Below are 26,340 nucleotides of genomic sequence, written 5' to 3'. Positions count from 1 at the left end.
CAACAAAGAAATAGATTCTTTAGAAGAGATGCACTCTTTCGTGTGTGTCCCGTCCCGTGTCCAACCCCCCCCCTCCCCGCTCCCTTGGGGTAGTGTCTTTGCTCATATGCTGAGAATCACCTTTTGCCGTATAGAAGCTATGGATTGAATTTGGTTTTAATCTTTGGATATAAGATGTAAGGTGAAGGAAAGAAGCGAGATAAAAGGGTGAGGAAAGTGTAGTGGAAGAGAAGAATTAGGATTTAAATTGAAAAACTTGTAGGTAGGAGAGTGTTGAGTGCTATGGGTTTTAAAAAGTTACAAACAACTTCATTGTATAGGATTTTACTTTTCTGCAGGTTCTAAATTGGAACATAATTTGCATAAATGAGGATTTTTAGTTTTAAGAAAAAACCCAGCCATATTTAAGTGTAATTTTTGTATGTTAAAATCCATAAAAGCAAATGATAGTGCATGGAAGATTTTTGCTGGCTCCTTAACCCACTCGAGAGCCTACGTAGGGCAACGGGTGCTATAGCAGTGGCTCACATAACAGTAATGTATATAGTACTTTGAATATCCTCAACACTAGTCCGACACAAATCATAGTTGCATGTGATACTGTACACTGTGTTATGCCTTATTAACTCTGAAACTTTTCCCTTTGTTCTGAAATGTATTGTTTCCTTAAAAAAAAAAAGTTTGCTAACATTTTAAAGGTGTGGTTATGTCACTGATATCTCACTTCATCAAATAATTGTTAGTTTAATGCATGTGAAATATTCCCCAGAGGTGAATGAGAATACTGTTTTCTTAAAATCTTTCTGGTTCACCGTGAGTTAATGACTTCAGTGTCTACTGACAAAAATGATACCAAAAGCTTGGTTTTTTCCTCATATATTAAATACTGTTAGCATGTACAAAGAAGAAGGTAAATGTTTTAAATTATTTCCTGATTATACAATATTTTTATTATGGTTTAATTGATATTGTCAGTTTTCAGCACAGTGAACGTTTATAAGTTTAGGCAGCTTTGTGATCTTGGCAGAATTTCATGAAGGGTTTTGCAACTATCTATCAGTGTGAAGCTAAGGCTACAGTCAGCCTTTTAAGTTGACTTTATATATTGGAGTTTGGAAAGTTTTGAAAGTTACAGTTTTTAATGCTAAATTAACTGTTAATTGAGATAATTAATTTACCAAGCTGACTGACTGTTTAATTTTGGTGTATATACCTTCAGTGCTTGTAGTCCATTCTGCATACAGTATATCAACATTATTATTTTTTTTTCTGAAGAGGTTTGAAGGGATTTCCAGTAGTCATTAGCCAGAGCCATGGCTCAGAACTTCTGATCAGGTCAGGAAAAGAACAAAAAAGTATTTTTCTGGACTTGACCTCAGTATGTGTGTTGGTAACCTACACAGAGTAATTTTTATGATGCTTCCACCTGCAGAGTTACCTCAGGTAGCACATGCTGATTTGGGAAAAATGGACTTGGTCCAAGAGAGCTCAATGGCTTGCAATTTAGTTAGGGATTGTTGTTGAGAAATATGAAGAAATTTAATATCTAAATACATAATTCCATCTATCTGTATTTTCTGTATCGTCTATTGTTAGTCTGACTCACATTTTATGTTTTATACCACTTTGATTCTTGTTTCCAGTAAATCTCCATGTTTGTACAGTTTATTTCCTTTGGCAGTTCAGCTCTTGGGGGAAAAAGGATTTAGTTGTACTATATATATTCAAAACCTTTGTGTTTTGTGTGGTTTTTTTTTTTATTCCAGTTATCTAGAAAAGTATGAAAAAGTCCATCATTTTGGGGAGGAGGATGATGAGGTACAACCAGGCAATCCAAAGCCACAACTTCCTATTGGTGCAATTCCAACTTCCTATAACTACCAGCAACACAGTGTGTCAGGTAAATTTTTGAGGAAAAAAGTGCTATTTTTTCCATATACATACGTGTATATATATATGTATTTCAACAGGCCACAGAAATAATATGTAGATAAATTTTTAAAATTATTATAATGATCAAATCTGTAGGTCACGCAAATTATTAGTTTAATATACTCAAAAACCTTTCCACTGTGAACCAAACCCAAATAAATATGAAAATCCATAAACTGTTTCTCTTTCTAATTAGCAGGGCTAAATAGTGACTTGTCTTGAAAAAATGCACCTTGAAAATTCGCAGATTATGGTTCTGTCACATCAGTCATTTCTCTACAGAGCCAAATACCTGAATTGAGTATACAATTAATTAAGCTTTAAAATCTGAGGAATGAAGCACATGTGTAAGGAGCAAGGTTCAACACGATTATAATTAAGAGACCAAAGTATCAAAACTTGAACCAGTAAACAAATCAGAAGCTGGTGGACTCTGTGGCATGGATGTGTAATTCATTGTGTAGAAAGTGACTCCAAATTGTGTTAAAGTTCTATTGTGCTTTAATTGAAGTTTGCATTTTCAAAGCTTTTCTTTGAGAGAACAAACTGCAGTATTGCATTCTGGAGATGATGAAGGAATTAATACTAACTGGAAAGGTACGCAGCTAAGTAGAATGTGTTCAGCATTTTGGCCAAAGACTAATGGAAAAAAATAAATTGAGTACTGTAAAAACTTGTTAAAAGCCACAATACCTTATTAATAAACTTAAAATTACTTATTGTTCCTGATAATATTGCTTAATGTATTATCTGAATATTAATTAGTTTAGATATGAAAACATTGGTTTTTGTTTTTTTTCCTTATTTAGATTATCTTCGTCAAAGCTATGGGCTGTCTATGGACTTAAACTCACCAAATGACTATAATAAATTGGTGCTTTCACTGTTATCTGGACTCCCAAATGAAGTGGACTTTGCAATTAATGTATGTACTCTTCTTTCAAACGAAAGCAAGCATGTTATGCAGCTTGAAAAGGATCCTAAAATCATCACTTTACTACTTGCAAATGCTGGGGTGTTTGATGACAGTAAGTATATAACAACATTTTTTAACAGAAAGAATTGATACCTGTTGTAGCATCTTTTACAACCCTTGATTGATAATGAAAGTGTTTGTAACTTATTGCGCTGTAATATATCCAGTTTTTACTTTGTCCACAGTTACAGTTTTTTTCAGATGTTACAAATACCTTTTAAGTTAGGTAATTTAAAACAGTGTTGTTTAACAGTTCAGTGATAGTTTAATTGTCCAAGATGCTCAAATTCACAGCATTGGATTTGATTTCCATCCACCTGTAGCATATTACTGCTTTCTTCTGAACGTGTAGGACCATGCTGACTTTTCATAATTCTTTTCTAGTAGCAGTCAGAAATTTAACAATTAAAAAAGGGCAGTCTGAAAACAATGACCCACTAGGATTTTTATCCTGATACTTCACTACACATTCAAGTGTAGTGAAATTCAGAATACAAGAGGTAAAAATCTTAATCTGAGTTTCAGAATTACTTAATGTGTTAGCACATAAATTTTAAAAGTGAGTCTATTCCATCAAAATATTTCAGTATGTGAAATAAATTCTTCTGACTTGTTCAGTGTGACCTCCATGCCAAATTGTTCCTTGTTAATTGCTTGTTTGTCTTTCTGTCAAGGCGGGGGTGAATAAATTAACCCAAACCATCCTAAAATCATAACAGCATAGCTCCCGTCTTGTGGTGGTGAGGAGGAAGTATTTATTTGGTTTATGTATTTGGTTTGTGTTTTTTTTTTTTTGGTAGTGAATTTCAGAAATTACCACCATAAGAAATTGCTCAATTGAGCTTTTTCAGCTAAGTATATTTAAGTCTGCTAGTACAGATGATCATATCTGAGTATAAATCTACTTTGCATGTGTAAGCACAAACGTAGTATGATTATGTCAGGAGATTCTGTTTTAAAATTCTGGGGAAGAATCAGTGTTAGACAATGTGTACTGTTTGTTGGGTTTTTTTTTTTTCAATCATTAGCATTTTTACATAATGATTTGTAGCTTCCCTCTCCTCCCCCCAACATTGCGTTAGTGGTCTCCAGCTTCTCTCTCTGTTTTTGCTTTCTACCTGTGCCCTTCAGATATGGTTAGATCATTTAGTGTGTGCAGTCACAAGAACTTTCAAAGAAACATATTTGAAAGGAAGCTAAAGTGAAGCTTAGTTCTGAATGTTAGTGATTGCAGGATGCTTGCTCTCTGGATATTTGAGTTTACCATCACTCCTCTGTTCTTTTGATGGAACTTGCATGGACTTAGGTGTTTACAAATAATTTGGTCAAGTTTTGTGTTGCTATTTCATTACTTTTTTGGATGTTGCAAAGGTAGACAGTGGGTTTTTTTGAGTTCTTAACTTGGAATCTGAGCACAGGCTTGTTCCATAGCTGGTCTGTATTACTCCTTACATTGAAAAATATTTGAGGTAAAGCCGAGAGGAATGACGAGCATGTAGTGGACTTGCTCTTTTCATTCCCTGGGGAAAACTTCATTTTTATCTTACCTGATTACATCTTCTGGATAAATCCAGGGAGTGTCCTGGCAGCATTAGGTAAATTAATTGGGACAAATTCGTGAAAGAGAGGGGGTGTGTGTTTACTTATTTTTGAAGCATAAAACTTTGATTTGAAATGCTTACATGCTTTTGTATTATAAATAATACAATCTGTCAGGTTTGGTGATTAAATGAAATCTCAAATTAGCAAATTCAGGTAGTATGAAAATACTGTCACAATGGTTTCAGGTGTAAATAAAAGATAGCTGATTAACTTTATTTAATGTGAGTTTTAGATTTGGCTTGTCTATAATTAAGGTTTTATCATTGTTAGTATTTATCATGCAGTGTTTCTAGGTAACAAGTAAAATAAGTCTTCAGCTTTTTTTTTCCCTGTACAGTTTGAGATCTCAGTTACATTGCAGGTGATAGGACAACCCCAGGGGGTTGGGGTGCTTCGTATCTTCAGTTTGGAGTGCTGCATAAGCCTTCATTTGGATTCTATGAGTTGAAAGCTGATGTGGTCTTGGAATTGAGATTTGTAGCAATTTGCTCAAAACAATAAAGCATTATGACCGAAAAGTGTAACTTAAACCTGTCATTAGTTCATTACAGAACTACTGCAAGACAGAGTGTATTTTTGGATCAGCTCAGTCGTTGAGTCAGATTGATGGAGTCTTTGCTGCTTTCAAGAAGTGATAATTAGAAAATTTGTAGTAGTGGCTCTACTAAACACCCAAGATCATCCTTTATGCTTCCTGGTTAAATACTGACTTTGAATTCAGTGCTGTCAAGATCTCACTGCTACTGTTACATTTTTTAGAAAACATTAGTGGGAATTTGTTTAATTACTAAAGTAATGTTTACAAGTTACACAGTGCACATGGAAAACAGATGATGTGTGGTTGAAAAATTGATAGTGATCATGACTCCTGGAAAAGAGCTGTGGAAAAGTTTCCCATGTGTTTTTGAAAGGGTTCACAAACTAGTCCATTCTTTATGGACTACTTACTCTCAATTTAAACTGTAAAACTGCAGTAGTAGTTAATTACATTACTGTAGAAATTTCCGTTGGTTTATGCAGGACTTTTTAATGAAAAGGAAATACTGGAAGAGTCTGTAGTGTTGTTGAAGCTTTATTTAGTTTATGGATTAGTTAAAAGTCAAACAAAAATGTTCACTTTTGGTTTTTTGTTTTTTTTTTTTTTTACTAAATTCTTTTTATGCTTAAAGCTTTAGGATCATTTTCTGCTGTATTTGGAGAAGAATGGAAGGAGAAAACTGATAGAGATTTTGTTAAGGTAATTTAAAAATTATTAAAATAATTTTGAACTGCATATGATGGGTATCAAAACCTTTAAAAAGATAGAAAATTGTAAGATATACTAGCATATGTCTTTAGAATTACTCTCAGTGTTATTCCTTAGATTTAAGTATAACAGGACACTAAATCACAGTTGTCATAAAATGTTTGGATAAGCAGGAGGAAATGTATTAAGAAAAAATAGGTGTAGGCAAATGAATAAAGAGGTTCCATGTTTCTTTTTATAAGCAAGCTAGTATGTGTGAGGAAGAGGAAGATTGGCCACCATATTTAGCAAGAGAAAGCAATGATTCTTTTTTTTTTTAAACTGCCACAATCAGTAAAGAATCATTCTGAATTATGAAAATTAAGTCCGTAACGTAAGAAGCATAGGACAAATTTAAATAAGTAGGCAATGTTGCAAGTTTGTTTCAGTTAAACTATTTTTGCACAAGGCTTTTTTATCTTTCCACTAGAGGGCATGATCTACTGTACAAGTAATGAAATGAGGTAAAAATAGAACTAAAGTTTCTTTGTATAAGTGCTTCCTCTTTATTCTAGATGAGCATTTTGAGGTGAATGAGAGCATGAAATATGTTATAGCTGAAAGAGTTTTGACATTTTGGCATAGTTGCTATGATATACAATTTCCTTAAATTGAATTTCAGGTGATTATTTATGTGGCTAAAATAGGAGAAAGGTAGATTAAAATATATTTTGATAACTTACATTTTTTATTAAGTAAAAATGTGAGGAGATAAGCTGCTGAGTTCCTGTTGAACTCATAGCTGGGTTTCTGCTCAGTTTCTTAATCGTCTCATATACTGAAATGTCTTATCAGTGTTATAGAGAAATATTTGTTAGGAGCTTTTTCCATTTGTCTTTTGTTTTATTTTTATGTAACTCAATTTTGGGACAAGTTGGACCATAGTAGTGTTAGGTAAATAATAAGTATTGCTGAAATATCAGTGAATAGATTCCCTAACCAAAATTTCCTAGATAAAGGTAAGAACAAAAAAGGTAAGCACTCATATTTGTTAGTATGTGAACTTGAAAATATGGTTCAAATGTGCTGAAGCTAAGTGTAAAAAATAATGCTTCATAATCGTTGTTTCCATTTTCCATTGAAAAATATGTCCAGAAGTACTGTAGGTTGTGTTTTGGTTTGTTTTTTTTTCAAAAGCACTTAGCACTTCTGTGTTGATTCACCCTAAACTGTCACAGACTGTTGCTGATCTAGAGCAGCAACAAGCGCTGTGTCTGGATCTGTAAACATTTAAAGTCACACAGAATTCTAATTTATTATATGTTCATTAATTATATAAACTTAAGTAATTGTGATAGATAAGGACAGATGGTTCTGATAAATGTTTTTAACGAAGTGTTAAGTCGAACCACTGTAACTGCAATAAGGTTTACTAATAAGAATCTTGGATGCTCTCCAAGATCTATTTTTGAACATTACAACATGTATAGTACCACTCTGTAGTGAAATACTGCTGAAAGCATGTCAGAAACTAACACCGGATCTAAAAATATCTCTCAATGCCAAGAATCCAGATTTTTCAGAGCATCTTACTTCAAGCATTTGTTTGACCCTACTACTGGAAGTAATTTGTTTTGTATTACAGCTGTGGCTGTGTCAAAACAAAAATCAGGGGAAGCATTATGGGAGCTTCATGACATAGGAGAGGGAGATTTGATTGGCAGGGTAGAGATGGTGTATCTGTTCAGGTTTGGTTTTGGGTTGTTTTTTTTTTTGTTTTTTAAATTTGCATTTACAACTTTAAGATTAATAGAATGGCTATTGAATGTGTGTCCCTCCTTTCACTGTTCACATTGTCTTTTTTTAAAATTCTTCTTTATTTGTTTGGGTTTTTTTTCATTTTACTGTCAGTTCTCTGTGTCTTGATTTTTTGTAAGGTTGTCGTTCCAGTTTGTTTCTCTGCTGTAATGGCAGCAGATTAGAAATTTATGTAAAGATGAAAACAGAAAAGAGTTTTTAAGTGGGGGAGGAAAAATGCAGAACTATGCATTAATAAAGTATAGTGATGGCACGAACACACAAATGTTAGAGGTTCATAGAAAGTAGGGTGGGAAAAGCAGTTTCTTAAACCATGAATTCTAAACTAATAAGAATTGAATCGATAGAAATTTTGTTGAGTTTGTAAATGTTACCCTCAGACTGTAGTGGATTTTTCATGTGTTGTTGGATTTTTGCAGTTGAAAGTGGCTGAGAAATATTAGAAGTCTTGAAGCTGTTCTGAGAATGATTCTCAGGGTTAAATTCAGGATTCATAGAGAAATCGTGAACTCGGATTCTTGGCCATTGAGTGTCAGTTTCAGTGTTGGTATGTCAGTTTTATGCAAAAAAGTTTTTTTTAAAAAAACTCAAACATTGAACTCCTATTGTTAGCTGAAAATAGCTTTTGAAATGCAGCTAAACAAATATAAATGATCTGCAAGATATGCTCAGAATATTTGACATTTCACCTATGTAGCTACTCTTACTAACTTTTTTCCAAGCTCCTATTCCTGCTTATTGAAATATATGAACATAAACTTGGAACTTTGGATTCTGTAGAGCCGTTTAGTTTCTGTATTTCAGTGTGTTTATACAGACATTGGGGGTAATTTTAGAATTATGTGCATAAACTAAGATGTTTTGTAGGAGTTTTTAATATTCACTTAAAATAGACGTTTTTGTTTTTAGTCTCTTAATAATATTAGTATTTTAAAATCAGTTTTCAATAAAGAAAAATTGCCATATGTTTTTCTTCATTGTTTCTCTCTTCATTCAACTGTATCTTCGCACACTAGGAGTGGTACAGCATCAGTATTGGTATTTGCCACCGTTAAGTATCTACGCAGTAACTGCTGGTTATTTGCTATTCAGTCAGCTCTTCATTTCTGTATTAATTTAACATAAAGAATTTGTCAATTGTTTCAGCCTGAATACTTTGATATTTATATTCTGCTGTTCTCTAGTTTTGTCTTAAAATCATTCTACTTTACATATGTGGTACTATGACTTTCAGAACAGTCTACTTGTTTGGTAGTGTCATATTCATGAGCAGAGGAGCTTGCCTATTTAGTTATGTCCTCCAGCATCACTACTGCTCCAGCTGAAGTTGAAGATGAAAACCAATGTGTTTATACTAAACTTTGAGGGAATCAATTACCTTTTTAAAAAATTTTTTCCCCTTCCCCCAATCCTCACTGCGTTATAAAGAAACTGTTTGGAAAATTCGTAATTTCCATGATCTTATCCGCAGCGCCACATATTTTCTCACTTTGTACAGAGCTTCCCTCAAAACTGAATCAAATGTCTTTACTAGTCAGTGAATCTGTTCCATTAATTGTCAGAATTTGGATATCATTTCAGTTGAACCTGCTGTTATCCCTTATAGCTATGTTAATTTGTTGCTTTCTCCCCTCTTGATTTTTCCTGATGCTGTTAGTAAGCTTAAATCTCGAGTTAGCTGGAGTGACTGCATGCCCTTACTTAAGCGTTGGAACAACTAGCCCGTCATCTTACATCTCGTCTTGTTTTGTTTTGTCGTCCCCATCCCCAAGCTCTGATGACATCCTGCTGAGATGTTTTCTCATCTACTCTGGAAGCTTTCCCGTTTTTAACTGTTTCATTTCACTTTGAATTTCTTCCTGTTAGCAAGGTTCACTTGTGAGTATAGTTTGTCTTTCAAGAGTGACTTGTTTATACAGCATGCTTATAATCAGGCAGATTTAGCTGTTTTTCCAGGTATTTCTTTCATGTCTCCAGCAGCAGCCCACTATCTGAGGTAGTGTATGAATAATTACATTACATTGTTTCATTCGCCATTCATTTCTGTTTACTTCAGTTTAAGCATTTGGATTTGATGTTTTTGGACTTCTTGAGGCCTCCTCTACCTGTAGAATTCCAAAATCCATGTTTACGCAGTTTTTGTGCTTGCTTTATTGCTTTGCGTAATGCTTTAGTTCTCTGGTTTCAGGTTTGTTTTTTTTTTTCTTTGTGAAGTTCTTCTTTTGTTGTCCAGTTCCTTCTTTGTATAAGTTAAATAATAATTTTCTTTCCTGTGCATTTATTCTTTGATTCTTTCTCACATAGTGTGTAGAGAGAGATGTGTTTAAATGCCTGAAATACTTCTCAGATGTCACCTTTCTTGTCCCTCACAGTGATCTGTCAACTGACTTGAGTCCAGTTGCTCTCATATTTTTCTTGGACAATAATTAGTCATGATCATTGCCACATTATATTATTTGTATGTCCATTGTTTTTATGGACAGTAGTTTGGTTAATCTGATTTCCAGTGAATTCTCTGTAATCCTGTGTATCTTTTTGCAAAGGAACTTGGCTGCTGACAGAACTCGGATTGTGAATCAAGTTCTTTACCTTTGTCCGTTATCTCTTAGCATCTGGATGTCACGTAGTCAAGTGTTCTTTGCCTGCTTCCAAGTTTTAGCTTTACATCCTGTTGCCAGTGTATCATGATCTAAAATATATATATAGGAATAACTATTGATAAAGAGCTTCACTTTTTCATCCTTTCTTGTTAATTTCTGTTGATACGTGGTATCAGATTGCAACTATCCATAGTTTATAGTAGGGACTAAATAACTGCTCGTGATGCTAAATTGATTTTTTTCCTTGCCTCTGATGTAAGTACGTTTTTCAAAGGAATTCCCAGAAAGTTTGACTTAACTCATCTTTTTCCATTTTTGCCTTTCCTTTGGGCAGACAAAAATTTTGTCATGTTTTGCCGCCTTCTCTTGTGACAGATACATCGCGAACATTGTATGTAGGTTATTTAATTCTATTTTCCACCTCATCATTCTCTACCCATCCCCATCCTTTTGGGGGATCTTTCCTGCTTAGGCAGGAAACAAATGTGGAGTGGGCTGAGAGCAATCAAACCAACCTGCTTAAATGCAAAAATGAAGGTGATTCGGGCCAACTATTTTCCTTGTAAAGAAAAGGAATAGAGGCTGCAGACTCATTTTGAACTTAAGACATCTGAACACCTTTGTTCAGAACTAGAAAATGGAGATCATTGTAGGTAGTCCTAGTGCTTTGGAAGAACTAGGTGGGTTTTTTGATCATTTACTGGCAAGACATGTGATTCCAGTGTGAAGATCTGTCTGAGATGTGGAAACATCTGTTACTTCAGTAGAATCACGAGGGTAACTTTCAGAACAAGGTGCAATTCTTTTTTTATTGGTGTTTTTTCCCTACTATGTTGTAAGGGGTTTTGTAATTAAAAGCTTCATCATTCCAGTTAAGGAATGGAAAGTACAATTTACCTTCCTGACAGTCTTATCCAGGACTTTTTTCTTTCATTCTTTCTTTCTGAAGAGGCCTTAAGTGTCCTGGAGTCCGCTTTGGGTTTCTTGAAGTCCTCTGTCTGAGTGAAAGATGCAGAATTCATGTTCACTATTGACTCTGCATTATTGTTTATATGGAGGTCAGGTGAAATCTGTTTGTCATAGCATCTCTCAAAAAAACCTGCATTTTTTAAGAGTTTGGACAACTTGATTTTGTGCCTGATAATTTGATTGAGACTTTGATTGTCATAGGCCAGGCTGACCGCACTTTTTAAATTCCTTACATGACTGCACATGCCGTGCACAAGAGTATTACTTCAAGCTGTTTGTCGTTCCCTGAACAGAATGGTAACTTTTCCAAGGGAGATGGTTGACTCTCCTCCGTAATGGTGCCTGCTAGAAGATAGCTTGTTAGAATCAAACGGAAAGTTGTTCTGCCTTCTAAATAATTAGAAACGGGTGCCTGTGTCCCTGGCTGGGAACTCACCTCAGCTCTCTGGTAAAGCTTTCAGGTGTTTTGGAGCTCAGTATAGTGATGTATGCATATCGGGCTGCCATCTGTACATTTATTGCTGCAACATGCTTGTCAGGTAATCCTGTCCCCCACTAGTTAGCAGCCCATCTCTAAAATAGATACATTAAATGCCACATATAGTAGTTTGTGTCTTAGCTGCATGGATTTCTGAACACATCACTTACTGGTAAGCTGTTTAAGTTACTGGATTGTTGAATGGAGGATGTAGGGTAATATTTCTGAGGTTTTTGGTGATATAACTGGAGCTTTTGCAGAGTGTTTGAAATCTTAATATCTGCACAGTGCTCACAGAAAGCCTGGTTTGCTACTACAGTAGGCATTTCATGGTTGCTGAAACAGCCATGACAGATGCTGGCTTTGGGAATGCAAACCTACAGTTTTGAGCAAGCAGAAGACCCTGGGACCCTTCCGCAGGTAAAGCAGTGTTCTTGGTGAGCATTGGCACCCACAGTGCTTCTGTATGTGGAAATAAATGCTCAGGAGAGATCAAATATGTATTTTTAGTTGGGTTTTTTTGAAGTTGTTTTGTCTGCATATTCATGTCCTGTCCTGCAGATTTTCTTCCTTAAAGCTTTAAGAGCCTTCCCAGATCTCTAGGACTCAGAGGAGCTCAGGCTATGGGGGACACACGTTGTTCTGGTGTGCTTCACGTAGGTAACAGGGCTTCTGTGTATGCTCTAGGTAATCCTGAGGCAAAAATTAGTTGGAGTGGTTAACATCTTATGCTCACAACATGGCTGTATAATGAAACAATTTGAAGAGTAACAGTTATATGTAAGTAAACTTCCTTTGGTGCCTTGGTGTAGCTCTCATTTTAACCTACAGAATGGAGCCAAGTTGTATTATTTTCTGAAAAAGATAACCTCATCTGAGTTGACAACTAGGATTGTCTGATAGACTGCTTCTTTAGGACGGGGAGACTTTCCTGGGCCGCTCAAGCAACTGGTGTGGATCTGTTTATTCTGCGACTTTTAGGTGAGGTGTATAGTTTTCCAACATGTATTCCTGTCTTCGTCTTTAGCCATAGCACTTTGAGGCTTTATCTGCCATAGTGTCTGTAGTGTCTTCCCTGTCTGCAAAATCCTTAAATTTTCATTTTCCATCCCTTTGAGAACATGTCCAGGATGATTTGCCTTCCAGATAGAAAAAATTTGTTCCTTTATGACTTTATATTGTCAGAGATTGTTAAATATTTCATTTTGGACTATACACTTCAGTATTCAGTGTTGAAAAGTGGATTACTGGAATATTCATCTAGCAAAACATGATGGTGCTGTTGTAACATTTAACATGTGACAGCAGTTTTAACATTGTATTGTGATTGACTTCGGCCTCCTCCAAAGAGATTCAAGTTGAAGTTGAAGATATTTTAAGTATCTCTGTTCAATATTCACTTTTTAAAAAAATCCTTAACTGATTAAACAACTAATCTTTAAAAGCATCTGAGATTTTTCTTATAAGTAGCAGTGAAATGTGAAGGCTTACTGTGTTCATTGCTTTTCCAAAAGCAAACATTCTAAAGGAAAGTGTGTACTGACTGGTGTATTTCCAGACAATATATTTCTGTGTGCTTTTTAAGATGATGACTCTTCCTTAAATAGTCTCCTTGTCTAAAAGTAAAGGCAGCTCAAAGTGAAGCACATGCTGCAAATTTTACCTTCATGCCTTGGTCTTCTGTGGCTCTTGATAACCTCAGTATTAATTAGAAAAATCTGTTTGTCGTAAACAGTAAGAAGTTAGACTTTTATCTGGCTGTTCTTGTCTTTGCTAAAATGAAGTAATAATCCTTTCTGTGCAAGTAATCCTCTTTACTAAACAGCACTTGGATGTCATTTAGCAGCATTGCACTGGAAAATAAAATTATTTTCCTTCCAATTTGGAAAATCTGTAGTATTGTATTTTTCAAGAAAATAGTAGTGTCAAGCCTGGTATGAATGCTGTAATTTACTAAATTACATTTGCATAGCAAAATTTCTCCTGCTGTTCAGCTGGTTGTACTTCCCCTCCTTCCCTTTTTATCTAGGTTTATTTGTGGTTTTATTCTGTGATCATAGCCAAAAGAGGAGCTGTATTTCATTAGTGAGTCAAAGGAATGTATAAATTTCTATTAGTCAAAGAAATGTTTATGTTTCTGTTATAATACACACATTAGAATGTATATATCATTATATATTTTTATATTAATATACATCACAGTGTGTATTTTTATTAGCTTGCAAACCTTAATCCCTTCATTAATTCTTGAATTTCAACAGGACTAAGTGACATAACAACCATTTACAGATTAGGCCACATATTTATAAAGTAATTTGAATTCCAGTCTGCTGAAGCATTCTGTTTTGCTTATGTTTATACAGGTTTGTGGTGGTGGTGGTTGTTGCTTCTCTCTTTTCATTGATTTATGATGATGTGGAAAACATAGCAGGAGCTTTAAAAAGTCTCTCCAGAGAGAAATCTGACTGTTGTACTTCTAGCAGGAGTCTAAGCTCTACTGAAACTGAGAGGAGTCACCATCTTCTGCTTTAGGAGTTCACTGTTTGTAGGAGGTGAAGGAGGATGAACTGTACTTTTTTCCCCGCTTACAACTGCTATATTTCTAATTGTTTGTGGAAAACTGTCCGTATGGTTTCAGTATGTGCTTCAGCAGAGTACTTCTGTGGTAGTGTTGGTTGATGATGAATGCGCACTTCTGGTGTTTGAAGGGAAGAGTTTCTTAGTGTAAAGTACTGAACATCTTGCATATCATCCTATGAGTGAAAAATGTGGTTACTGTTAGGTGAATTGAGGTACTAGGAAATTTTTAAAGAACAATCCTTTTCATATTTTTTCAATATTATAGTGTAATAGAAATAAAAATAATGAATATTTAAACAAATACCATCCCCTAGAAATTAAGTGTATTTTTAATTCTTTCTTCAGTTTTGGAAGGATATTGTTGAGGATATTGAAGTTCGTGATCTAATTTCTGACAGAAGCAAATCTCAAGGTGAGACATCTTCACTAATCTTAATACATACATGTTGGTAAATATAGCAAAGGAAGGACTAAAATTTATTTGTTTATTTTGTAGATATTCCTTCGGAAGAATGGATTTGGGAATCCTTATTCCATCCACCCCGCAAATTGGGCATTAATGATATTGAAGGACAGCGGGTACTTCAGATCGCAGTGATTTTACGTAATCTTTCTTTTGAAGAGGGAAATGTTAAACTTTTGGCAGCTAATCGTACTTGTCTTCGGTTCCTGCTACTCTCTGCTCATAGTCACTTTATTTCTCTACGGCAGTTGGGTCTTGACACGCTGGGAAATATTGCAGCAGAGGTAATGTGCTTCAGAACAGAACAATTAAACTGTAATTTGATAAAAGTGTTACTTTAGTGTTAATTAAATGAATTACTTTTTTCCTTGATCATTGGCTGAAGCAGGACATGAATTATTCTTTGAATTTGTAAATAGCAATTTGAAAACAAGTATTCAGAGCCAAAACAAAACTACAGACTGTGTCAGTTTGCTAAAATGGAATCACATGAAGACGACTGATGATACAGGTAGACAGAAGATATTCATAATGCATAATTTTCAGTTTAGTTTCCTAGAGAGAAGAAAGGAATTTAGTTAAATTCGATGGACTGTACACTGGCTTCTTCACTTTATAATTACAACCTTTAGTCATAACTTCAAAATAGTGCATTTGAGAAAGGCGATGGTAGAAGGTTTTATGCTGTGCATAGTGGGCACTAGTAAGCTAGTCATATGCCACTGGGTATACACACTGCCTGAATCACGTGAGGCATCCTTGTCCTTTCAGAGAGGTTTGAATGTAATAGAATACACTATTTCAATATGTCAGATCATTGTGCAGATAAATTATACAGATTTTATAGGTAGGATATGTTCAGATATTCCTTATATTTTAAAATATAACAGATAAATTTAAGTAAAATTGGCAGTATCAGAGAATAAGACTTGAAGTATTGGTCCACTGCTGAATATTGAAAAAAAGATGGTGTTTTTATTTACCATGTATCCAGCTTCTCTTGAATAAGAGAGAATGTTACATATTATAATGCCTGAGAGCTCTGGTTGAGCAGCAGAAGTAGAAGGAAACAGGATGAACAATTGTGATAGTGTTTGGGAAGGAATGTTTGTTGTTATTCAAGTTCTGTTAATTGTTGGATGTTAAAATGTATTTGTGTATACTGTTGACTGCCTGGGAATAAAGTTATTTTCTTTATTCTGAGCACTGGAAAGTGTAAATTAGACTGCTACTTCAGAGCAGAAAAGGAGGCGGGGGCTCAAAATCCTAGCTACAATAAAAGGCTCACAGGGTTCTGGTTTTGTGAACACAAATGTAACTTACAAGTGCTGCATTTAAACACTTTTGAATCTTGTATTCTGATATGCAAATTGAAAGACTTGAGCCTTTAGCACTATATGGATAGTGTTAGTCATATGGGTTTTTTTCTTTCTCATCAGCTTCTTTTGGATCCTGTTGATTTCAAAACTACTCATCTAATGTTTCACACTGTTACAAAATGCCTCATGTCAAGGGATAGATTTTTAAAAATGAGAGGTAAGATCTTTAGCTATTCTTGTTGTTTTATTAGAATTGTAATTATTGCTGTTTAAAACTATTTTGTATTTGTTCTTCAGGTATGGAAATCTTGGCAAATCTTTGTAAGGCTGAAGATAATGGTGTCTTAATTTGTGAATATGTGGATCAAGAATCCTATAAAGAGATCATATGTCATCTCACGCTACCAGATGTGCTGCTTGTAATCTCAGCACTTGAGGTGCTATACATGCTCACGGAAATGGGAGAAGTGGCCTGCTCAAAGATTGCTAAAGTAGAGAAGAGCATAGGTAAGGGAGAAGCAAAATCTATTTACTGTCACTTATGTAGGAAAAAAGACTTAAGAGTATACCATGTTCAGTGGTTAAAAACGTGGCTTTCTTGTGTGTGTTTGTGCAGCTTAGGGATGGATAGTAGGATAGGTAATTTTACTAAAATTTATTCTTTGTGTCCTCGTTTCTTTTTTTAATGCCATGAAAAGTGTTTAAAAGAAAAAAAAATCTACAGAAGCATGCAGAGGCTTGTTTTCTTTCAACACATGGCAATTTTAAAGCAAATCGATATGTCCCAGCAGCATTCATTTGTCTTGTCCTAATGCCATTGTTGGTTTTACATTTAATACTTTAGATACATTAGTATGTCTGGTTTCTATGGACATCCAGATGTTTGGACCTGATGCACTTACTGCTGTAAAACTCATTGAACATCAGTGTGTTAGCCAGCAAGGAGTACTTGATGTCAGACCACAAGTAATGGACCATGGTTCTTCACAGGCCCATGCAACAGGTGTCCCAGGTTAGTATCACTGCAAGAGAACATGCTCTTCTACAAAATTTCCTGTATGACATGTCTGATTTTTGTCTTCTGTAGGTTTCTGATTAATTTACATAAATAAGTATAGCATTATGCATAACATATGGTATCTTTTTCAGACGCTTGTTCACAAAGCAAATACAAAGCTATGTTAGCCAAAACTGTTGTGAAACAGGCTTTAAAGTCTCTCAATATTTTTCAGTTGCTAGTCTGAAAATTTACTGAAAGGTATGTATACTCCTTATTTTAACTTGTTCAGTGGAAAAAAATTGCTCCCACAATTTGCAGAGAATTAGAAGTCCATTTTATATTGTGTTTTACACAGAATATTATTGGGCAGTAACATGCAGTATTTGATAGAATTAGAGATGAGAAAAACACACAGGATCATGCCTCTGTTGAAGCTGCTAAACGACTTACTGTGATGTGAACCAAATTTTAACTGTTGTTCAAAGCTTGAAAAGTGTTTTCTTAATCATCATTAAATTTTAATTTATAATTAATTTTTGCAGTTTTATTTTGGGATTAAATACTGGCACTTAGTTAGCTATGCCATCAACTTTCAATTATTGGTCAGGAGGAGTAGCATATGTACTGCATGCTGTCTTTACTAGTAAAAGCACATAGCATTATACAACAAGTGCACGCAAGATGGAACATAGCTATTTGTTCTGGGGAAAAAATGGAGAAAGAACCATTAAGACATACACTGGCTGGCATGTCTAAGTGTCTTGTTTCTGGAAGGGGTGCAGATATCACAGTGAAAGTGACTGGAAAAGAATGTGACCAAGGGGATGAACGAGAGTGAATAGAAAGAACCGATGTGACATTGCAACAAAAATCTTTGCATGATACTTGCTTCCACTTAGGAATTGGAAAAATAATTGTTGTGTCTTTGTGCCTGTTCTGATGGAGTATTGTGCCACTCTTAAATCATGCTCAGTACTCTAAAGTACTGAGATTGTGGATCATGACCGTGAATCTGGAAGCTGTCATTCACTAAGTGCTTACGTCATGATTGCACTTCAGTGGCAGCTCTGGCCTTGGCGTGCTGTGCTTCACTTTGGTAGATTGTGGTGCAAACCTGTAGTCTGCTTAGTGCACCTTTGTGACTTGCCATAGCCAGATGTGTCCTTGCTTACAAACACAGGAGAAACTGTACCAGTGAAAGCCATGGAGTTGAAGTGCTTCATTCAGGAGAACAATAAATCCTTTCAGCAAGTTTTTTTTTCTTCCCCTCATTCTCCACAGCCTCTAGGACAGCACCACATGTTGCTCCACCACCAGGAATAGTAGAAATAGACAGCGAGAAATTTGCATGTCAGTGGTAAGTGTATAGTCCTACTCAAGTACTTTAATGAAGAACAAAGAAAAATGCTTGTATTCATGTGTCACAGAATTTTCTAGCTTGCTTCTGTTACTGTTAGGCTCATTTTTCTGAAAAGTGTAAAGCAAAACCATTCTGTCATTGCCTTGAAGAAGTATGAAAGAAAAAACTCAACCACAATATTCACTCTTTGACAGCTAATACTTGAAATTAGTTGTTTTCTCTCTTAGAATAGATTTGATTTTTAACTCTGATCTTGATTTTATTTATTTTTTAAATTGTCAAGCAGCATGATCTGTTTCATGAGTGTTTTCATCTGGTAATGTGTTGCTATATTACTGCACCAATATAAAAGTAATTCTCAAATTATGAAGCTAGATCCTGCAAATCTATCATGGGATCATTGTGAACCTTAAGCAAGTTATGGAAGATCAAAGCCTTTTCCATCCAAATTCTCTTACTTTCAACTAATATTGTTGTTGTTAGATATTTAGAGAAAAACTATTCTACCTGTGGTTTTTCAAGTTGACTGAGGGTGATCTTCCTGAACTATTTGACGTATGTAAATCTACTCACATTCTAAATATTTCTATTAATTGATTCCTGATGGAGCCTTCCACCTCTGCTGGTTCACAACTCATATGCTCATTTTTTGTCTTACTGATCAGACAAGGGCCTTCAAGGTAAAGTGGGTAGAATTTGTCAAAGCTTCGTGCTTTAGGTCATAATTTAGTTTTACTTACACTTCTAGCAAAGCTTTGATTGCATGGGGGAAGTGTTGCAGATTCTTGTTGGTCAGCTGATGTTGTTCCTGTGCTTCTGTTTGCACACTGCGCAAAGTATTACTAACATACACTGCTGAAAACCTGAGAAATTTCACATTTAGACAATTAAACAGGGATACCTGGAGTTGGAATCACTGCAGCTCAATTTAGCAATCTGCAAGTTGGTCTCTAGCCAAAGCTGGTTTTCTAGGCTGCCTTTTTAATTAATGGAGTGGGAGATTCCTCCAGGAGTAAAATGAATTGCCTTCACCTGCCTAGTTCCTGATGAGATTATGAATGACTTTCTGGTGCCACCTTCTCTCTGTTGACTGTGAGAGCACTGGACATCTAGCTTTCAGTAGTAAAGTTGTAGGCAAGGTGAAATTTGCACTTTGTATAGAAATAGAAGTTTCAGCTGTTAAAGTAAGTATGGGTGGGTACCATGTTGCAGCTGTGTGATACCATTGAATCACAGAAGATACTGAAGCAAACTGTAGAGCATTCTGTCAGGAAGATTTAGAATGCCTGCTTTGTTTCTGCTTCCGTGTGCTTCTGCAGCTGTCAGTGTTGAATACTAGTATTTTGTACTTGATTTTCTTCTGATTAGTCTTAGGTAGATATGAGCTAGTGAAAAATAAAAAAAGAACAGCTAGTCATGAAAATTATCCTTAAATACTAACTGTGCTGCCAAAAAAAAAGAAGAAGAAGAAAAAAGGCAAATTGAGAGCAGAGGAGTAGCCTCTTCCAAGCGTTTTCATCAATGCTAACGTGGACTGTCTTCCATGAATTTCCAGGGTGTGTTTTAGTCATTGCTCCCTATCGAGAGAAATGGGAAAATGAGTAAATCATAGCAGTAGTATTTAGAAAAGTTACTATCTCTTGGAAGCAGCAGGAAGAGAAGGTATTTAAACTGACCTTCCTGAATATATTATTAGCCAGCTTAGCCTGAGTAGGAGTCTGTGTCAGGTAAGTGCATGTGACAGTGAAGTGCTAATCGCAGGTCCCATCTCACCTGAATATCTTCAGTTTGCTGGTACCAGTGATAGTGTGTCAGCCTAATATGACATACCCAACTGGACAGTCATTTGTGTGATATGCCAAATTGAATTAATGCCTAGACTTTCTGTTATACAGTGTGATTTCAATTTTTGTAATAATAGAGTTGTAACTCAGCTGTAGGAGAAATGGCATTATACTTACTCTTTACTGGTTCTGAGAGAACAGTTTAAAGAATTTTGCTTTTTCTCTTTTGAAACATCTAGTTATATTGGGAGTATAGGACTCTACAAAGGAGAATGCAGTGTAGTTTTCCAAAGTGTTAGCACCATATAGTAAAGGCTGACAATTTAAAAAATATTTTTATTCTGTCTGAGCCTATATTCTGGTACTGGTATTTGGGCATTGTGTGAGAGTTGTTACTTACCTCCATTTGCTGCTGGGGACGAACCTTTCCCATGTCTCTGGTAGAAAAGGTTTCCTTCTCTCACAGCTTCCTGGTTGGGGGTTGGATGGTCTGTGTGCTTATGGAGGGTCTGTAGGAAATACACTTTCTTTCCCTGGAAATTGAACGTTAGGCAGAACAGGCTGTTGAAGGATTTTACGGATGTCTATGTAGTGTGGGACTCCAGGAATGAGAGCGTGTGTGTTTGTGTACATCCGCTCTTAGAATGCCAGTCCCCTCTCTCCTGCCTTCCCACCTGTATAAGAACGACAGGATTGAGATTGTCATTCTATCCCTGGTTTTACTTGTATTTTAAAGTAAGACTTCATTAGTGGATCAGTTAACAAAATCTTGGGTTTGATACAAACATTGACTTCTGAGAGAAATTTCTGATGAAGAATTAGCTAGCATTCAGTCCATCTTTTGCTAAAGTAGAATCAGTAAGAAACAAGAATAGAGCTATTGGGAGGAGACATCACCCAACAATGCATTCTTTTGTGCTTTTATTTCTGAATATACAATAAAAAAGGCATATATAGAGACTATTTTGCATATTACATATGTAAACAAGATGTTGCATGTAGAACTGACTGCATGTGTTAGGGGTCCTATGTGTTGAATCATAAGCAGTGAGGAGAAAGTATGGAACAGACATTTGACAAGACAATATACTAAAATGCTATTTTCCATGTTCTTATCAGGTCTCAAAAGTCTATGTGATACAAACAGAAGTGTTTTAATGACCCTTTTAAAAGTACTCTCTCTATATTTTACTTCATAATTTATTTTTTCATCCTCAGGTTGAACGCACATTTTGAAGTGAATCTTGATTGCTCAGTCTCTCGAGCAGAAATGTACTCTGAATACCTCTCCACCTGCAGTAAATTAGCTCGAGGTGGGATCCTAACATCAACTGGATTTTATAAATGTCTGCGGTAAGACAAAAATTCATGCAACAATAAAGAAGCATTGTATGTGCTCAGTACTAACTTGTAGCTTTAGATTTCTTTGAGAAAAGATCTACTGAGTTGAGTTTGAAAGACATCCAGTTTTGGAATTTTAATTGAAACAAATGTTAGGAGTTTGTTTAATTTTATTTCATTCTATTTCAGGATCTTTGATAGGGTTCCTTCTCTGCTTATAGTCCTTTCAGTTTTTTCCAAAGTAGTTTTTGGAGGTATCGTAGTTTTCACTTGGCTTGTATGAGATCTTGCCCAACCATCTGGTGGACCTGCCCGTCCTCAATGATGAATACTCAGATGCTATTGGAGAATCCTGCTGTATTGCAAAGATGCAGGCATTAGTGCACACAAGAGCAGTTCGTTAAAACAAAAACATTGTAAAAGAGTTGAGTTACTGTGTTTATTTAACATAATTTGTGTTGTATTTGGCAGAACTGTCTTTCCAAATCATACAGTGAAGAGAGTAGAAGATCCAGGTAACAATGGTCAAGCACATATACATGTGGTAGGAGTGAAAAGGAGAGCTATACCACTTCCCATTCAGATGTACTATCAGCAGCAACCAACTTCGTCTACCCCAGTTGTCCGGGTTGATTCAATTCCTGATGTGTCTTCGTCTCCTTCGCCAGCAGGTTTTTAAATTAATTAAACATCAAATATTCTGCTTTGATTCTGAAATGACAATAGAAGACAAAAGTTTTTTAAAATACTTTGAAAGTGTTGGAAGTCGGGGACACATGTTTTTGTTGATTTTATTCAATAATGTTAGGAATATTATTGCAGTATGTACTTGCATGCTATTCTAGTGTTCGACATGTAATCCGTAAACTTGTCAGTCAGCAGACAAGCCGTTGTTGCTGAATCATTAAGTCAGTTGCAGTATAGCTGAGAAGAGAAACCGCTTCCTATAGAATTACAAATTTGAGCCTTGGATTTTTAAAAAATTGTTATGTTAATGTGTTTTGAAATAATTTTTGCTTCCAAACTTTTTTAATTGTGTTTATTTCGACAGGAATCCCGCATGGGCTACCAAGCGTAGGAAATCACTATCAGAGGACCCCTATTAACCAGTCTTCAACTTTGACAGCAACACAGATGTCTTTTCCAATTCAAGGTGTTCATACTGTGGCACAGACTGTTTCTAGAATTCCACAAAATCCTTCTATTCATACACAGCAGCAACAAAATGCTCCAGTGACTGTTATACAGAATAAAGGTCCAATATCCTGTGAAGTAGTGAAGGCCACAGTAATACAGAGCTCTGTTCCCCAGTCTGCAGTTCCTGTTACTATTGCTGTAGGAGGAGCACCACAAGCTTCTAATCAAAATCACAGCACTACAGGACAACAGCCGTCTGTTACAGTCGTTAGTTCTCAGACATTGCTTCACCACCAACCTGTAATTCAACAGCAGTCTCCACTGCATGCAGTGGTACCAGGACAGATACCTTCAGGCACTCCTGTTACAGTAATTCAGCAAGCTGTACCTCAGGGTCATATATTTGGCAGAGTACAAAACATACCAGCATGCAGTTCAGCAGTTTCACAGGGTCAACAGCTAATCAGCACATCATCACAGCCTGGGCAGACGTCATCTCAGCAGTCCTCTGCTGGTAACCAGCAACAAGATACGGTCATCATAGCACCACAGCAGTACGTTACAACCTCTGCATCTAACATTGCTTCTGCCACCACCGTTCAAAATTTCCAAGTAGCAGCTGGGCAGGTGGTTACAATCGCAGGTGTCCAAAACCCACCAACATCTAGGGTAGGGTTTCAGAATATTGCACCGAAGCCTCTGCCGTCTCAGCAAGTTCCACCTGCCGTGGTACAGCAGCCGATGCAGCCACAGCAGCAGCCTCCACCACCATCCCAGCAAAGTGTAGTGATTGTAAGCCAGCCAGCTCAGCAAGGTCAAACGTATGCACCAGCCATTCATCAAATAGTGCTTGCTAACCCAGCTTCTATTCCTGCTGGTCAAACTGTCCAGTTGACTGGACAGCCAAGCATTACTCCATCTTCTTCACCATCCCCAGGTCCGGTTACAAATAATCAAGTTCCTACAGTTATGTCCTCTTCATCTACCACTCCTCAGTCACAAGGACCCCCTCCTACTGTCAGCCAGATGCTTTCTGTAAAGAGGCAGCAGCAGCAGCAACATTCACCAGCATCATCGCAGCAGCAGGTACAGGTACAACAACCGATACAAATGCAAGTTCAGTCACAACAAGCTAATACAGGAGTTGGCCAGCCTAACTCTGGTGAGTCTAGTCTGATAAAACAACTACTTCTTCCAAAAAGAGGCCCCTCAACGCCAGGGGGGAAGCTTATACTCCCAGCTCCCCAGATTCCCCCACCTAACAATGCAAGAGCTCCTAGCCCTCAGGTGGTTTATCAGATGGCCAATAACCAGGCACCAGGTTTTGGAGTTCAAGGACAGTCCCCAGCCCAGCAGCTGCTGGTTGGACAGCAAAATGTTCAGCTGGTCCCGGGTGCAATCCAGCCCCAAGGGGCCGTACAAACAGTACCCATTTCTAATTTACAGATATTGCCAGGCCAGTTGATCTCAAACAGCCCAGCGACTATTTTCCAAGGGACTACTGGCAACCAGGTTACGATAACAGTTGTGCCAAATACGAGTTTTGCTACTGCAACTGTGAGTCAGGGAAATGCAACTCAGATCATTGCTCCAGCAGGAATTGCAGTGAGTGGAGCACAGACAGGAGTTGGGCTACAGGTGCAAACACTTCCACCTACTCAAGCACCTTCAGCTGGACAATCACCATGTACTGCTGCTCCCCCATTCAAGGGTGATAAAATAATTTGCCAAAAGGAGGAAGAAGCAAAGGAAGCAACAGGTTTACACATTCATGAACGTAAAATTGAAGTTATGGAGAATCCTTCCTGCCGAAGAGGAGCTGCAAACACCAGCAATGGGGATGCAAAAGAAAATGAAATGCAGGTGGGAAGTCTTTTAAATGGGAGAAAGTATAGTGACTCCAGTCTACCTCCTTCTAACTCAGGGAAAACTCAGAATGAGGCCAATCAGTGCTCACAAGTCAGTAATGGGCCATCATTAGAAATGGGTGAGAACGGAGCTCCTGGAAAGCAGAACTTTGAACAAATGGACACACAGGAAATTAAAAGTGATTTGAAGAAGCCCCTAGTTAATGGAATCTGTGATTTTGATAAAGCAGATGGTTCTCATTTGAGCAAAAACATTCCAAATCACAAAACTTCCAATCACGTAGGAAATGGTGAGATATCTTCAGTGGAACAACAAGGGAATTTGGAAGCCACGCAGCAAGATACTGCCAAAGGTGATCAAGGGGAAAGAATTTCTAATGGGCCTGTATTAACTTTGAGTAGTTCACCTGTTGTAAGCGGTACACAGGAGGCTGCAAAACTGTTAACCCAGCAACTTAGTGGTACCAACACTGATTTACCTAATGGACCTCTAGCTTCAAGTTTGAATTCAGATGTGCCTCAGCAACGCCCAAGTGTAGTTGTCTCACCGCAATCTACAGCCTCTGTTATACAGGGGCATCAAATCCTAGCAGTTCCACACTCAGGACCTAGAGTGTCCCAGTCTACCCTGTCATCCGAAGTTCGGTCTACTAATGGCACAGCAGAATGCAAAACTGTAAAGAGGCCAGCAGAGGATAATGACAGGGAAACTGTTCCAGGAATTCCAAATAAAGTAGGAGTTAGAATTGTTACAATCAGTGACCCCAACAATGCTGGTTGCAGTGCAACTATGGTTGCTGTGCCAGCTGGAGCGGATCCAAGCACTGTAGCGAAAGTAGCAATAGAAAGTGCTGTTCAACAAAAGCAGCAGCATCCAACCACGTATATACAAAGCATGGTCACACAGGTATGTTGCAGTGTTCTTTTTACGTTTATTCTAACTGTGATTTGGGCTAATACTGTGAAATAACGCGGGTGAAAACATGAACTCAGTCAATATCTCTTGCATAGTATTTAAAATATTCAGAAAATGATGGTTTCTGTTCTTTCACAGACTAAAGGTCTAATAGTTTGCATACTTCTTCAATGTCAGTGACAACAGTGGAATTTAAAACAGTTTGTAGCTTGATAATACGCAGTAAGGAAAGAACTTCTGCTTACTGGTTTATTCCTTAAAGGATTAACTGTTCTGAAAACAACAAAGATTCATTGTATGGTGAAAATGCCAGTATTGTTCTGCATTTTATTCTTGGTCTGTATTGCTTATGGAGGGGTGAAGATGTTTTTTTGCAAGTGAATCACCGCAGCTGCATCTGGCTTGCTGAATGAGTTGAAGTTCTCGCATTTAAAGGTGGTCTTCAAAGGCTTGCTTCAGAGGTTCACTACAGTCAGGAGAAAGTATTGTTTTGTAAATTTGTTGAAATATTTGTGTCTGTTTATTAAAATATTTGTAATGTTTATTTATTGATAAAATAAGCATTGTTTGGGTTTTTTTTCTGTTTGACAAACTTTGGAGAGGGCTGTTTTTGTTTACTTTAACAACTTTTTTTAAACCATTTGAAAGTGGTTACTCTGTAACACTTTATTAGAAATGAGGTATTGCTATCACTTGTGTGAATGTTAATAAGTATAAATAATCATGTTTAGGATTATTTCAGTCTCTAGAATTTATTTTAGTTTTGTACATGGACAGAAAAATCCCTCTCCAAAAAACATTTCTCATCTGAATAGGAGCAAAATAATAGAATAGTAGGTCTGGCAGTCACAGAGCCCTGACAGACCAGAGAGAAGAAATGAAGTCTTGAGCCGTACGTTAGTGCATTTTGACCTTGAGGTAACACAGGTCTTTGACTTCTTATCTTCCTTTTTTGTTTGGTTGGTTGGGGTT

The 26,340-nt window shown here is 36.6% G+C and overlaps 1 protein-coding gene across 1 annotated transcript in view; it reads left to right on the top strand.

The window, feature by feature from the left end:
* The window catches only part of ARID2 (AT rich interactive domain 2 (ARID, RFX-like)), a gene marked incomplete at its 3' end in the record, with an annotated part of 38,988 nt that extends 13,629 nt beyond the window's left edge, over nt 1–25,359 (top strand). Inside the window, exons 2-13 of the mRNA XM_009695486.1 lie at nt 1,767–1,900; nt 2,742–2,960; nt 5,680–5,747; nt 14,526–14,592; nt 14,677–14,927; nt 16,083–16,179; nt 16,260–16,469; nt 16,807–16,974; nt 18,244–18,319; nt 21,325–21,459; nt 21,919–22,118; nt 22,499–25,359. Of these exons, the coding sequence (XP_009693788.1) occupies nt 1,767–1,900; nt 2,742–2,960; nt 5,680–5,747; nt 14,526–14,592; nt 14,677–14,927; nt 16,083–16,179; nt 16,260–16,469; nt 16,807–16,974; nt 18,244–18,319; nt 21,325–21,459; nt 21,919–22,118; nt 22,499–25,359 (4,486 nt within the window). The remainder of the gene's footprint in view (nt 1–1,766; nt 1,901–2,741; nt 2,961–5,679; nt 5,748–14,525; nt 14,593–14,676; nt 14,928–16,082; nt 16,180–16,259; nt 16,470–16,806; nt 16,975–18,243; nt 18,320–21,324; nt 21,460–21,918; nt 22,119–22,498) is intronic.
* Between the last annotated feature and the right edge of the window lie 981 nt (nt 25,360–26,340).

The sequence above is a fragment of the Cariama cristata genome, unplaced genomic scaffold (assembly GCF_000690535.1).
Source record: "Cariama cristata isolate BGI_N322 unplaced genomic scaffold, ASM69053v1 scaffold3062, whole genome shotgun sequence".
Lineage (NCBI taxonomy): Eukaryota > Metazoa > Chordata > Aves > Cariamiformes > Cariamidae > Cariama > Cariama cristata.
This window is presented reverse-complemented; position numbering and strand designations above follow the sequence as displayed.